A 12,784-nucleotide genomic window follows, 5' to 3' on the forward strand; every position below is an offset into this window, starting at 1 on the left:
CAAACACAAGATGGAGAAGCATAAAAAGGTAAATATGAAAGAAAAAAAAACAAGCACAAGATAGAGAAGCATAAAAAGGTAAACACAAAAGAAAAAATCAAGGGTCTAAATAAAGTTAAATTGCTCACATTCCTATATGGGAAGATGATACATGTGACTCTTAAGCATATTATTATTATTATTATTATTATGGTAGTTAAAGAAAATTTACACATTACAGAAGGCATGGGTGTGAGGCAATTATGTTGGAATGATCTTCAAAAAAAGTGAAAGGATGAGAAGGATGTACTGGGAGAAGTGGAGAAGGGAAAGGAAAAATAGTGTACAAAAGAGGCATGCAAAAAAGAGCTTTTATAGTGGAGGAGAAGAGGGTGGGAATGGCAAGCAATGATTGAATCTCCTCATAAGAACTGGTTCAAAGAGGGAAGTATATATATATATATATATATATATATATATATATATATATATATATATATATATATATATATATATATATACACACACAGACTCAGTTGTGTACAGAAATGTAACTTACCCAAAAGATAATGGGAAGAGAAAGGGGAGACATAATAAGAGGGAGGGCAGATTAAAGGATGAAGTGGTTAAAAGTAAAATAGATATTTGAGAACGGACAAGATAGGGATAGAAAAGGAGAAACTTTAGAAGAAAATGGGATGGAGGAAAAAACACAGTTATCATAACTGTAAATGGGAATGGGATGAACTAATACACAAAATGAAAGGTGATAGCAGAATGGATTAGAAACCAGAATCCAAAAAAATATTATTTATAAGAGACACACTTGAAACAGAAAGATACATACGGAGTTAAAATAAAGGGCTGGAGCAGAATCTAATACACTTTAGTTAAACTAAAAAAAAAAAAAGGCAGTGGTAGCAATCACAAAGCAAAAGCAAAAATAGACCTAATTAAAAGGGATAATCAGAAAATTACATTTTGCTAAAAACCACAGATAATGAAATAATATCAAAAGTTTTTATGGCAACTCTGTCTGATGTAGACCTCATTTCTCAAATACTGAGTATAGAAGTGAGTCAAACTTATAAAAATAAGAGCCATTTTCCAATTGCTAAATGGTCAAAGAATTTTCAGAAGAAAAAAATTAAAGCTTTCTGTAGATATATGATAAAATGCCCCAAATCACTATCGATTAGAGAAAGGCAAATGAAAACATCTCTGAAATACCACCTCACACATATGAGAAATGACAAATGCTGGAGGGGATGAAGGAAAAACAGGCCTGCTACCTTTGACCCAGCAATACCATTACTAGTTCTATATCCCAAAGAGATCAAAGAAAAGGGAAAGGGACCTATATGTATAAAATTATCTATGGCAGTTATTTTTGTGGTGGCAAAGAACTGGAAATCAAAGAGATGCCCATCAACTGGGGAATGGCTGAACAAGTTGTGACATATGATTGTGATGGAAAACTATTGAGTTTGAAGAAAGGGAGGTGCTCTGAGGCTCCAGTAAGGAGAGAGTATCACAGGCACATGGGACAGCCAGTACAAAAGCACAGTGATAAGAGATGGAAGTCTGCTTGTTAGGAATAGAAAGGAAAGTTTGGCTAGATTACAAAAGGTAGCAGGGAGTGTAATACCCAATTAGGCTGGAAAGATAGGGGGTTAGGACAAGGTTGTGAAGACATCTAAAATCTAAAGAGAGGGGTTTATATATTATCCTAGAGATAATAAGAAGGCATTTGAGTTTAGAGTAGGAGAGTTACATAATCAGATCTGGATTTACGAAAAATTACTTTGGTAGTTGTATAGAGGATAGATTGATGCAGGGAAAGACTTAAGGTAGGCAGACCAATGAATCATTTATTGGTGGTTGTAATAATCTAGGAGAACTAATATGGTGCTTTTATGAATAGAGAAGAGTTGGGTAGAATAGACGTTTGGAGGTAGAAATGGAAAGATTTAACAACTGATTGAATATATGGGGAGAGTAAAAGAGTGAGCAGTCGAGGATAACGCCTTGATTAAGAGACTTGGAGATTAAAGAACTAGTGTGGTGCAATGGATGGAGTACCGGCCAAGTGTCAGAAAGATCAGATTTCAAATCCCACTTCAGATACTTATAAGCATCTAATCTGGTCCTTACAACAAACCTTGGAGGGAAGTACAATTACTATCCTCATTTTATAGATGAAGGAACTGAGGCAGACAAAGCTTAATTGACTTGCTCTGGGTCACATAGCTAGTAAATGTCTGATGCTAGATTTGAACTCAGGTCTTCCTGTCTCCATGAGCACCTCTTTATCTATAGCTTTCACAGAAAACTAAAGCATTGTAATGATGTTTCTAAATCTATCACATGAAATTAGAAGCAACAGCATCTGGGTAGATGAAGTGATATGACAAATCAATTCATTCCTTGGGCGAAGATCATATGCTATCTTTGCCTAAAAACGCATTTTGACATAGCCTGGTCCACATCCATCCAAGTGCAATGATTTCTGAAAATTATGCCTATCTAAGGGTAGATTATCAAAATCAGACTGTATGCTCTCAGTAAGCAGTTATGCTTGACAGTGAGAGTGATCATCCCTCATGGAATGAAGTCACTGGCAAGGAAGTAACATAACTGGACTTCGTGTTTTGGTACGACAAGAAGGCAGGATACTTGGGAACAGATCACCAATATCCATTGCCATCCCTTCCAAATGTTTGCTTGCTTCTTCTTCTGCCCCTCACCCCCCACTCTCACTATAAATGCTATGGTGCAGATGATGTTGACCATGTAAGTAAGCAATCTGGGTTGCACATGAAATGAACTGAAGACATGAATACTTTACTTTCATTTTGAAACAGTACTATATCAGAACAAAAATGTAAACATTTCCCCTGTTAGTCCTGCTAGGACTTCACATATCTTTATATCCACACTACCCTCTGCTCAGATACCATGGTATGGTGGAAAAAGCAAGCACTGAATCTAGAGTTAGAGGATCTGGGTTCAAATCCTACCTTTGAAACTTATTAGTTTAGAGGTAGTTTGGTGGCTCAGTGGATAGAAATATGGGTCTAAAATTGGGAAGACCTAACTTCAAATCTGGCCTCAGATACTTATCCTGGACAAGTTACTTAACCTGTCTGCCTTCATCCATGGGAGAAGAAAATGGAAAACCACTCTAGTATCTTTGCCAGGAAAACCTCATGGGTAGTACTGATGTGCTAACGATGATAGGGCCATAAAGCATCAGATACTACTGAACAATGAACAATAATAACCCTCTGGCTCCAAGTCACACCACAATGCATTGCTGACAAGTGTAGGGTAATCATAACAAAAAATTCATTCCTTAAATTAGAGGAAATAAGTGATAAAATTGAGGAGCTATTGGAATCTGAAGAGGGACAAATTAAAGAACTCAAGGTTCCTGAAAGATTCACTTAATAAAAACTTCAGAAATTGTATCTAATAATGAAAAAGACAACAAACTCAGCAATGATATCACAAATGATTTTGAGATGGGAATACTGACACTGGAATTCTGAAAAAAATGTGAATTTGTTATCTAACTGGCAGACTGATTTTACAAAAACAGAGAATTATTTATAAAAGTTGGCATTTGTTACCAATAAGATTAAGAAACACATTCCTCACAGTTTTTGTCAGAAAAATGTAAGAACATTTCAAGACTTGCACATAACAACATATTTAAATGTCTATGGGAAGAACCATAAGAAGAATGGAGGAACTATCAAAGAATACCCTCTAAGAATAGTTATTAAATATCAACCTGGCAGAAACACTTGAGAGAGCCATTGAACAGATATAAAAAAGGTATTGGAAGATTACATGAATATTGAGCTGGCATGAACAGTGGAAAATCTGATCACATCGGCCAATTAAAGGCAACAACAACAGCAATAAAAACAAAACATATAAAATAGAATAAAAAAGGAATCAGAAATTCTCGATTCTTTCAATCAATAGCTGAAATAAAAAATCAAAAGGTTAGAGCAATGGCAAAGGAAATAAGAGCAGTGCAAAGAACAAGATAAACAATTCAGTATCAATCAAAAACTTTAAGACAGAGGTTTGAGAAGCAAAGAAATCAGAGATGAAAGAAATCCCCCTAAGAATGAAGATAACAGAAAACTTTGGATCACAAGAAGATGAACACAATGAAAATATAAGTTGTATCAAGTGAGAAAGCAACAAAATTTTTTTGCTAATATAATAAATAAGAGGAGAGTTATGCTTTAATTGAGGAGTATGAAACACTAGCTTTTCAGCATAGATGGAAAGTGATGGGTACAGATAAAATTCATAATCATTAGCTCTAATGTGTCAGGATGGGGCATGAATTACTAACAAAGTACTTTTATATTTTCCTCAGATGAAAGCCTGATGCTATCTTTCTTAACAAAAGCCATTGCTGGGCGGCTAGGTGGCACAGTGAATAGAGTTACCAGCCCTGGAGTCAGGAGGACCTGAGTTCAAATTCGGCCTCAGACACTTAATACAAAACTAGCCAATTAGCTGTGTGACCTTGTGCAAGTCACTCAACCACAATTACCCTACCTTCCCCTCCTCCAAAAACAAAAAACACAAAAGTCATTACATATTTAATAACAAAGATGAGAAAACCTGCAACTCTTCAAAATACAGGTCAATTAGGTGTTTGCGCACTTTATACAAAGTGTTCACAGCCTGTATCACAAAAATCTATGTGTAAAACTTACAAGAAAACAAAACAATGTTCCAAGAAATACCAAGGGCAAGTGTAAAACTTACAAGAAAACAAAACAATGTTCCAAGAAATATAAAGGGTATAAAGACAAGTGAGTCTTGTTTGGTCACTATTAAGCAAGCCATCCAAAAGTGCTATAAGATTCACACCATTTACATTTATTGATTATTTCAGAGCCTTTGATTCAGGCTCCACATTTGGTTCATTCACATACTGAACATATATCAAATAGTAAAAATGCTACAACATTTGATGCCAAAACAGAAAACTGTTCCCTATTATACCATCAATACAATCTTAGGAACAACTAATGTGAAATGTGGCATCTTCTGAGGAGATAGATTAAACCTATTATGGTTCTGTCTAGTCTTAGATTCATTATCAACTTTCTTACAGACAGCTAAATATGGCTTCCAAATTAAAAAGAGAATCAAGCCAGAACATCTTATTAATTACTTGATGTGCATGGATGACATAAAAAATCAAATAACCCAACATAACTCACTAAATAGATTCTTTGTCTTTTGAAATCTTTCTCTCCTAAGATAAAAATGTCATTTAGACTGAATAAATGTAAAGTTTAATATATGCCAGGAAACAGAGACTGAAGGAAACAAACTGAAGACTCTGAGCTTGAATCTGGATGTCAGATTAAAATGACAATTCTTACAAATACCTTAGTCTCAAGGTCGAGCTATGAAACCTCTGGTTGAATATGTTGAGACATATGTTAAGAGTCATTCTGAAATCAAAGCTAAATGGGAAGAACCACATAAAGCAATGTCATGACTACCAGAAACTTGCTGTATTTCATGGACAGACAGATGACAAATTCCTTTCCATAAAAAGAGACCTCAAAATATCCTTGAGAGTTCAACTAATAAACTGTTACTGGAACTGTATCATCATCACAGACAAAACTGTTGCCCACAATCCCCCAGACATAACACTGATCCACAAAAATTCAAGAATATAGTTTTTAATAGTTGTTGTGGAGGCGAGCGGCATGCAGGGGCAGGCCCAGAAGAGGCCTGATCAACTTGGGGGGGCAAGTCATCCCACCAACCACAAGGGCCACTACCAGGCCTATCACCAAAAGGCTGGGACTGGAAAGAGCAAGGTAAGAAGCAAATGCAGGGGCCCCTGTACTGAACAGCAAATACTCCTGGGGCTGCCACTTCATAGCCCAGAAATTAAAAAAAAAAAAGCCCCTATCAGGACCTCCAAAGACCAGGATGACAGAGTGAAACTCACCTACTCTGACCCTCCCTTCCTCCCCCCCCTCCCCCCCAAACAAAGTAACTATTTCCCCAGGGCAAAACCCTCTACAGTAAAGGCTTGGGATCCCTAGAGGAAGGGTGTGGCTAGGGCCCTGCCTCAAAATGGGTAGAAAGCAGACTACAAAGACTCTGGAGTCCTACTATCCTCAGAGGGAGGAACCAAACTCAGAGGGAGACAATGTGGACTCCACACCCACGGCTGAAACATCAACAGGGAATGGGTCCCAAGCACAGAAAGCTCTCCTAGATGAGCTCAAAAGGAACTCTGTAAATTAAATGAAATAGATAGAAGACAAAATGAATAATTCTCTCAAAACCAAATTTCAGAACTAGAAAAACATTATAATGAAGAAAACTTCTCTCTTAAAAGAAAAGTGTATGTTATGGAAAAGGAGCTCCAAAAATTAACCAAGGAAAATGATTTGCTAAAAACTAGAATCAACCAAATTGAAACAAATAACTCTATGAGGAACCAAGAATTAGTCAAACAAAACAACAAAAATGAAAAATTAGAAAAAGAGGTAAAATACCTCAATGGAAAAATAACTGACCTGGAAAACAGATCCAGGAGAGATAATCTGAGAATCATAGGCCTACCAGAAAATCATGATGAAAAAATGAGCCTGGACAACATTCTCCAAGAGCTTAGTAAGGAAAACTGCCCTGAGATACTAGAACCTGAGGGTAAAATAGAAATCAAGAGAATCCACCGGACACCTGCTGAAAGAGATCTCAAACTGAAAAGTCCTCAAAACGTTGTGGCCAAAGTCCAGAACTGCCAGATAAAAGAGAAAATACTTCAAGTGGCCAGAAAGAGACAATTCAAATATCGAGGGTCCACAGTGAGGATTGCACAGGATTTGGCAGCCTCTAAACTGAAAGATCTGAGGCAGTGGAATACAATTTTCCGGAAGGCAAAAGAGTTCAGGTTACAACCAAGGATCACATACCCAGTGAGACTGAACATATTCTTCCAGGCAAAGAGATGGTCATTCAATGATATAACAGAGTTCCAGACCTTCCTGATGAAAAAGCCAGAGCTCAATGGAAAATTCAACCTCCAATTACTAGATGTAAGAGTGACATAGAAAGGTAAACAAGGTAAACACACACACACACACACACTGTTATTTAATAAGAGAAAACTGTTTATAGACAAGTAGAGGGTATGAGTATAAAATACACAAAATGATGACAAAAAAATCTTATTAAGGGCTACAAAGGGGCTGCCATGGAAGAAGAGGAAGGAATGAAGTGGAAAAGCGTAAATTATGCCACACAAAGAGGCATAAAAACAATATAGCGAAGGAAAAGAAGGGAGGGAGATGAGAATCATATGAGCTTTTCCCTCATTGGTTGTGGTGCAAGGAGGGAATAACAACCAATTAAGCATAGGACTCTATGGAGAAGAAACACAAAAAGTATCATTTTAGAGGGAAAGAGGGGAGGGAGAGGAGCTTCGCATGAGATTTGTTCCTGTCACTCTTGGTGCGAAGAAGAAATAACATACTTCATTAAGTATAAAAATATCCTACAGGCAGTAGGAGGGGGAAAGGGCTAAGAAAGGGAGGGGAGGTGATTAGTAGGGAGGGAAGAAGTAAGGGGAAAAGGGAGGTAAAGGGAGGAGGGCTGATAAGGGAATACTGAGGGAGGCAGTGGTCAAAAGGAAAACTATTAAGGGGGGAAGGGAGAAGGGGAAAAATATGAGCATTAACAAGGGAGGGAATAGGATGGAGGAAAAGAAACAGATAACAATCATAACTGTGAATGTGAATGGGACGAACTCTCCCATAAAACGTAGATGGATAGCAGAATGGATTAGAAATCATAATCCTACAATATGCTGTTTACAAGAAACACATCTGAAACAGAAGGATACACACAGGGTATAAAGGTAAAAGGCTGGAGTAAAATATATCATGCCTCAGCTAAAGTAAAAAAAAAGCAGGGGTAGCAATCCTTATCTCAGATAAATCAAAAGCAAAAATTTACCTAATTAAAAGAGAAAAGGAAGGAAACTATATCCTGTTAAAAGGCACCATCGCGAATGAAGCAATATCATTACTTAACATATATGCACCAAGTGGTATAGCATCCAAATTCCTACAGGAGAAGGTAAAGGAATTAGAGGAAGAAATAGATAGCAAAACTATACTAGTGGGAGACCTTAATCTCGCCCTCTCTGAACTTGATAAATCCAACCTCAAAATAAACAAGAAAGAAGTTAAGGAAGTGAACAGAATTTTAGAGAGGATAGATCTCTGGAGAAAACTGAATGGGGATAAAAAGGAATATACTTTCCCCTCAGTGGTTCATGGCACATACTCAAAAATTAACCACATTCTAGGGCATAAAAACCTCCCAATTCTATGCAGTAAGACAGAAATATTAAATGCATCCTTCTCAGATCATGAAGCAATAAAAATTATATGCAATGAAGGGCCAGGGAAAGACAGACTAAAAACTAATTGGAAATCAAACAATTTAATCCCAAAGAATGAGTGGGTCAAACAAGAAATTATAGAAACAATCAGTAATTTCATTCAAGAGAATGATAATAATGAGACAACATGCCAAAATTTGTGGGATGCAATAAAGGTAGTTCTTAGGGGAAGTTTTATATCCCCGAGTGCATACATGATTAAATTAGAGAAAAGGGAGCTCAACGAATTGGGCATGCAATTGAAAAAGCTAGAAAAAGAACAAATTCAAAATCCCCAATTAAATACTAAATTAGAAATATTGAAAACTAAAGGAGAGATTAATAAAATTGAAATTAAGAAAACTATTGAATTAATAAAACTAAGCTGGTTTTATGAAAAAAAAAACCAATAAAATTGATAGACGCTTAGTCAATATGATAAAAAAAACGAAAGAAGAAAACCAAACTATGAGTAATAAAAATGAAAAGGGTGAATCTACCTCCAATGAAGAGGAAATCAAAACAATAACTAGGAATTATTTTTCCCAATTGTATGCACATAAATTTGACAATCTTAGGGAAATGGATGAATATTTACAAAAATACAAGTTGCCGAGATTAACTGAAGAGGAAGTAAATTACTTAAATAACCCCATCTCAGAAAAAGAAATTGAACAAGCCATCAGTCAACTCCCTAGGAAAAATCTCCAGGGCCAGATGGATTTACTAGTGAATTATATCAAACATTTAAAGAACAATTGATTCCAATACTCTACTAACTATTTGGGCAAATTTGTGAAGAAGGAGTCCTACGAAATTCTTTTTATGACACAAATATGGTACTGATACCTAAATCAGGAAGAGATAAAACAGAGAAAGAAAATTATAGACCAATCTCCCTCATGAATATAGATGCAAAAATTCTAAATAAAATATTAGCAAAAAGACTACAGCAACTTATCTCAAGAATAGTACACTTTGATCAGGTAGGATTTATTCCAGGAATGCAAGGATGGTTTAATATTAGGAAAACCATCAATATAATTGATCATATCAATAATAAAACTAGCAGAACCACATGATCATGTCAAAAGATGCAGAAAAGGCTTTGGACAAAATACAACATCCATTCCTATTCAAAACATTAGAAAGTGTAGGAATAAATGGAGCCTTCCTTAAAATAATAGGTAGCATCTATTTAAAGCCATCAGCAAGTATTATATATAATGGGGAGAAGCTAGAAGCATTTCCCATAAGATCAGAGGTGAAACAAGGGTGTCCACTATCACCCCTCTTATTCAATCTGGCACTAGAAATGTTAGCAGCAGCAATTAGAGAAGAAAAAGAAATCAAAGGAATCAAATTAGGCAAAGAAGAGACCAAGCTATCACTCTTTGCAGATGATATGATGATATACTTAGAGAACCCTAGAGAATCAAGTAAAAAACTACTTGAGACAATAAATAAATTTGGCAAAGTTGCAGGATATTAAATAAATCCAGATAAATCCTCGACATTCCTATATATTTCCAATGAAATTCAACAGCAAGTGATAGAAAGAGAAATCCCATTTAAAGTTACTGTAGACAAAATAAAATATTTGGGAATCTACCTGCCAAAACAAACCCAGGACCTATATGACCACAACTACAAAACACTTTTCACACAAATAACGTGAGGGCTAACTAATTGGAAAAATATCAATTGCTCATGGCTGGGTCGAGCTAATATAATAAAAATGACCATTTTACCTAAATTAAATTCTATATTTAGTGCCTTACCAATTAATTTACCAAAAAACTACTTTATAGAGCTAGAAAAAAATAGTAACAAAATTCATTTGGAAGAATAAACGGTCCAGAATATCAAGGGAATTAATGAAAAGAAATGCTAGGGAAGGTGGACTAGCTATACCAGATTTCAATTTGTATTATAAAGCAGCAGTCATCAAAATTACTTGGTACTGGCTGAGGAATAGAGGAGTGGATCAATGGAATAGATTAGGCACATGAGATTCAGAAGTCAACGACTATAGTAATCTATTGTTCGATAAATCCCAAGACCCCAGTTTTTGTGATAAGAACTCACTATTTGACAAAAACTGCTGGGAAAACTGGAATATAGTATGGCAGAAACTGGGCATAGACCATTATCTAACACCATATACCAAAATCAAGTCTAAATGGGTGCATGATCTAGGTATAAAGTTTGATACTATAAGCAGTCTCAGAAAACAAGGAATAGTTTACCTATCAGACTTGTGGAGAGGGAAAGACTTTATGACTAAACAAGAATTAGAGAACATTATAAAATGTAAAATGGATAATTTTGACTACATGAAATTGAAAAGCTTCTGTATAAACAAAACCAATGTAACCAAGATTAAGGAGGAAGTGGGATATTGGGAAAGAATTTTTACATCTATGTCTCTGACAAAGGACTCATTTCTAAAATATACAGAGGCAAATTTATAAGAATACAAGTCATTCCCCAATTGATAAATGGTCAAAGGATATGAAGAGGCAATTTTCAGAGAAATTAAAGATATCTATAAGCACATGAAGAAATTCTCTAAATCACTACTGATTAGAGAAATGCAAATCAAAACAACCCTGAGGCACCACATTTCACCAGTCAGATTGGCTAAGATGACAAAACAGGAAAATGACAAATGCTGTACAGGATGTGGGCAAATTGGAACACTAATGCATTGCTGGTGGAGTTGTGAATTGATCCAGCCTTTCTGGAGAGCTATCTGGAATTATGCCCAAAGGGCTATAAATACTTTCATATCCTTCGACCCAGCAATACCACTCCTAGGGGTATATCCCAAAGAGATCATAGAAGTTTGAGGAAGACCCATATGTACAAAAATGTTTATAGCAGCTCTTTTTGTGGTGTCAAAGAATTGGAAATTAAGGGGGTGCCCATCAATTGGGGAATGGCTGAAAAAGTTGTGGTATATGCATGTTATGGAATATTATTGTTCTATAAGAAACGAGGAGCAGATGGACTTCATATTTACCTGGAGATGCTTATACGAACTGATGCTGAGTAAGAAGAGTAGAACCAGGAGAAATTTGTACACAACTACAGACACAACGTATGTGTGATGACCAATTTTGATAGACTGGACTCTTCTCAGCAATGCAGCGATATAAGTCAATCCCAAAAGAGTTATGATGGAGAGAAATGTCTGCATCCAGAGAAAGAACTAGAAAGAACTGAGTTTATATCCAGATGTAAGCAATATACCTGATCTTTTTCATTTTCTTGTTTGGTTTTATGTCCTCTTTACCATTTTTCATTCCATCTGATACAATCTGTCTTTATAACCAGACTAATGTCTAATGTGAAAGTATTTACAGATCCTATACTTGACTGTATGCCACCATGGGGGAATGGGGAAGGAGGGGGGACAAAATGTGAAACTGAAGGAATTGTGGAATTAAAACTAAAAGTAAACAAAGAAATTTTAAAAAATAAATAAAAAAAACAAAAAAAATAGTTGCTGTCATACCAACTACTCATAATCTCCAAACTATGGGACAAATTTTTTTTTTCAAAATTATAGAGACTCTAAATAGAAAAGGAGATCAAAATAACATAGGAATAGGATTAAGACATATCATCTCCACTTTAGGAATATCAACTAAGAATACCAAATCAGATTAGTTTTCTAAGAAAATGTTTCACATCATCAATGATGTTACTTACCCTGGAGAAATAAGAATTTTAAATTTCTTAGTCTGTTAAGCTGCAATTGTATTAAATTACAAATTCCATTGTAGCCCAGATGAAGAACTTCTAAACTTTGCATTATTGGAGGCAAATTCTCAGGAAGACTTGAATCCCTGGAAAATACGTATAAGTATGGGCCATGATTTCAGATGCAATTTCTTATAAACAGTCCAACTTCTTATATATGCATAATGCAAAATGATTTTTTTAATCATTGAATTTTCAGAAAATTCAGAACTTACTCTCTCTTTTAATATGTAAATATAGATAATAGCACACTTTAGTAATGAGACAGTAAGGTCCTAAGTCAGAAAGATCTATGTTTGGAGCCCACCTTGGATGCTTATTATATAAAGTTTTGTGACTGCTAAGCTCTCTTTGACTACTGCAGTTTTCTAAGACTTTCATTTTCAATTCAGTTGCCCTTATCCTTTGTTACAGGGAGTTTCCTCATTGAGAGTTCCCCAAATTAAAAAAATTAAAAGTGCTAACCAAGGAAGACTATATGTATACATCCATCTATCTGGACTCGAAGGAATGCACTCAGTACTACCAGAGGACCATCTCTAATAAGTATTCTCCTCTCTCCACAACACAAACTTTACCTGC

At 35.6% G+C, this 12,784-nt stretch overlaps 1 protein-coding gene across 1 annotated transcript in view; it reads right to left on the minus strand.

The window, feature by feature from the left end:
- LRRC9 (leucine rich repeat containing 9) overlaps positions 1 to 12,784 on the minus strand; it is a 211,438-nt gene that overhangs the window by 34,027 nt on the left and 164,627 nt on the right. The window contains exon 27 of the mRNA XM_069092055.1: positions 12,152 to 12,288. Coding sequence (XP_068948156.1) covers positions 12,152 to 12,288 — 137 coding nt within the window. The remainder of the gene's footprint in view (positions 1 to 12,151; positions 12,289 to 12,784) is intronic.

This window comes from Petaurus breviceps, unplaced genomic scaffold, assembly GCF_028583685.1.
Source record: "Petaurus breviceps papuanus isolate PSGF00001 unplaced genomic scaffold, PetGlider_PUasm1.0 189, whole genome shotgun sequence".
Taxonomy (NCBI): Eukaryota; Metazoa; Chordata; class Mammalia; order Diprotodontia; family Petauridae; genus Petaurus; species Petaurus breviceps.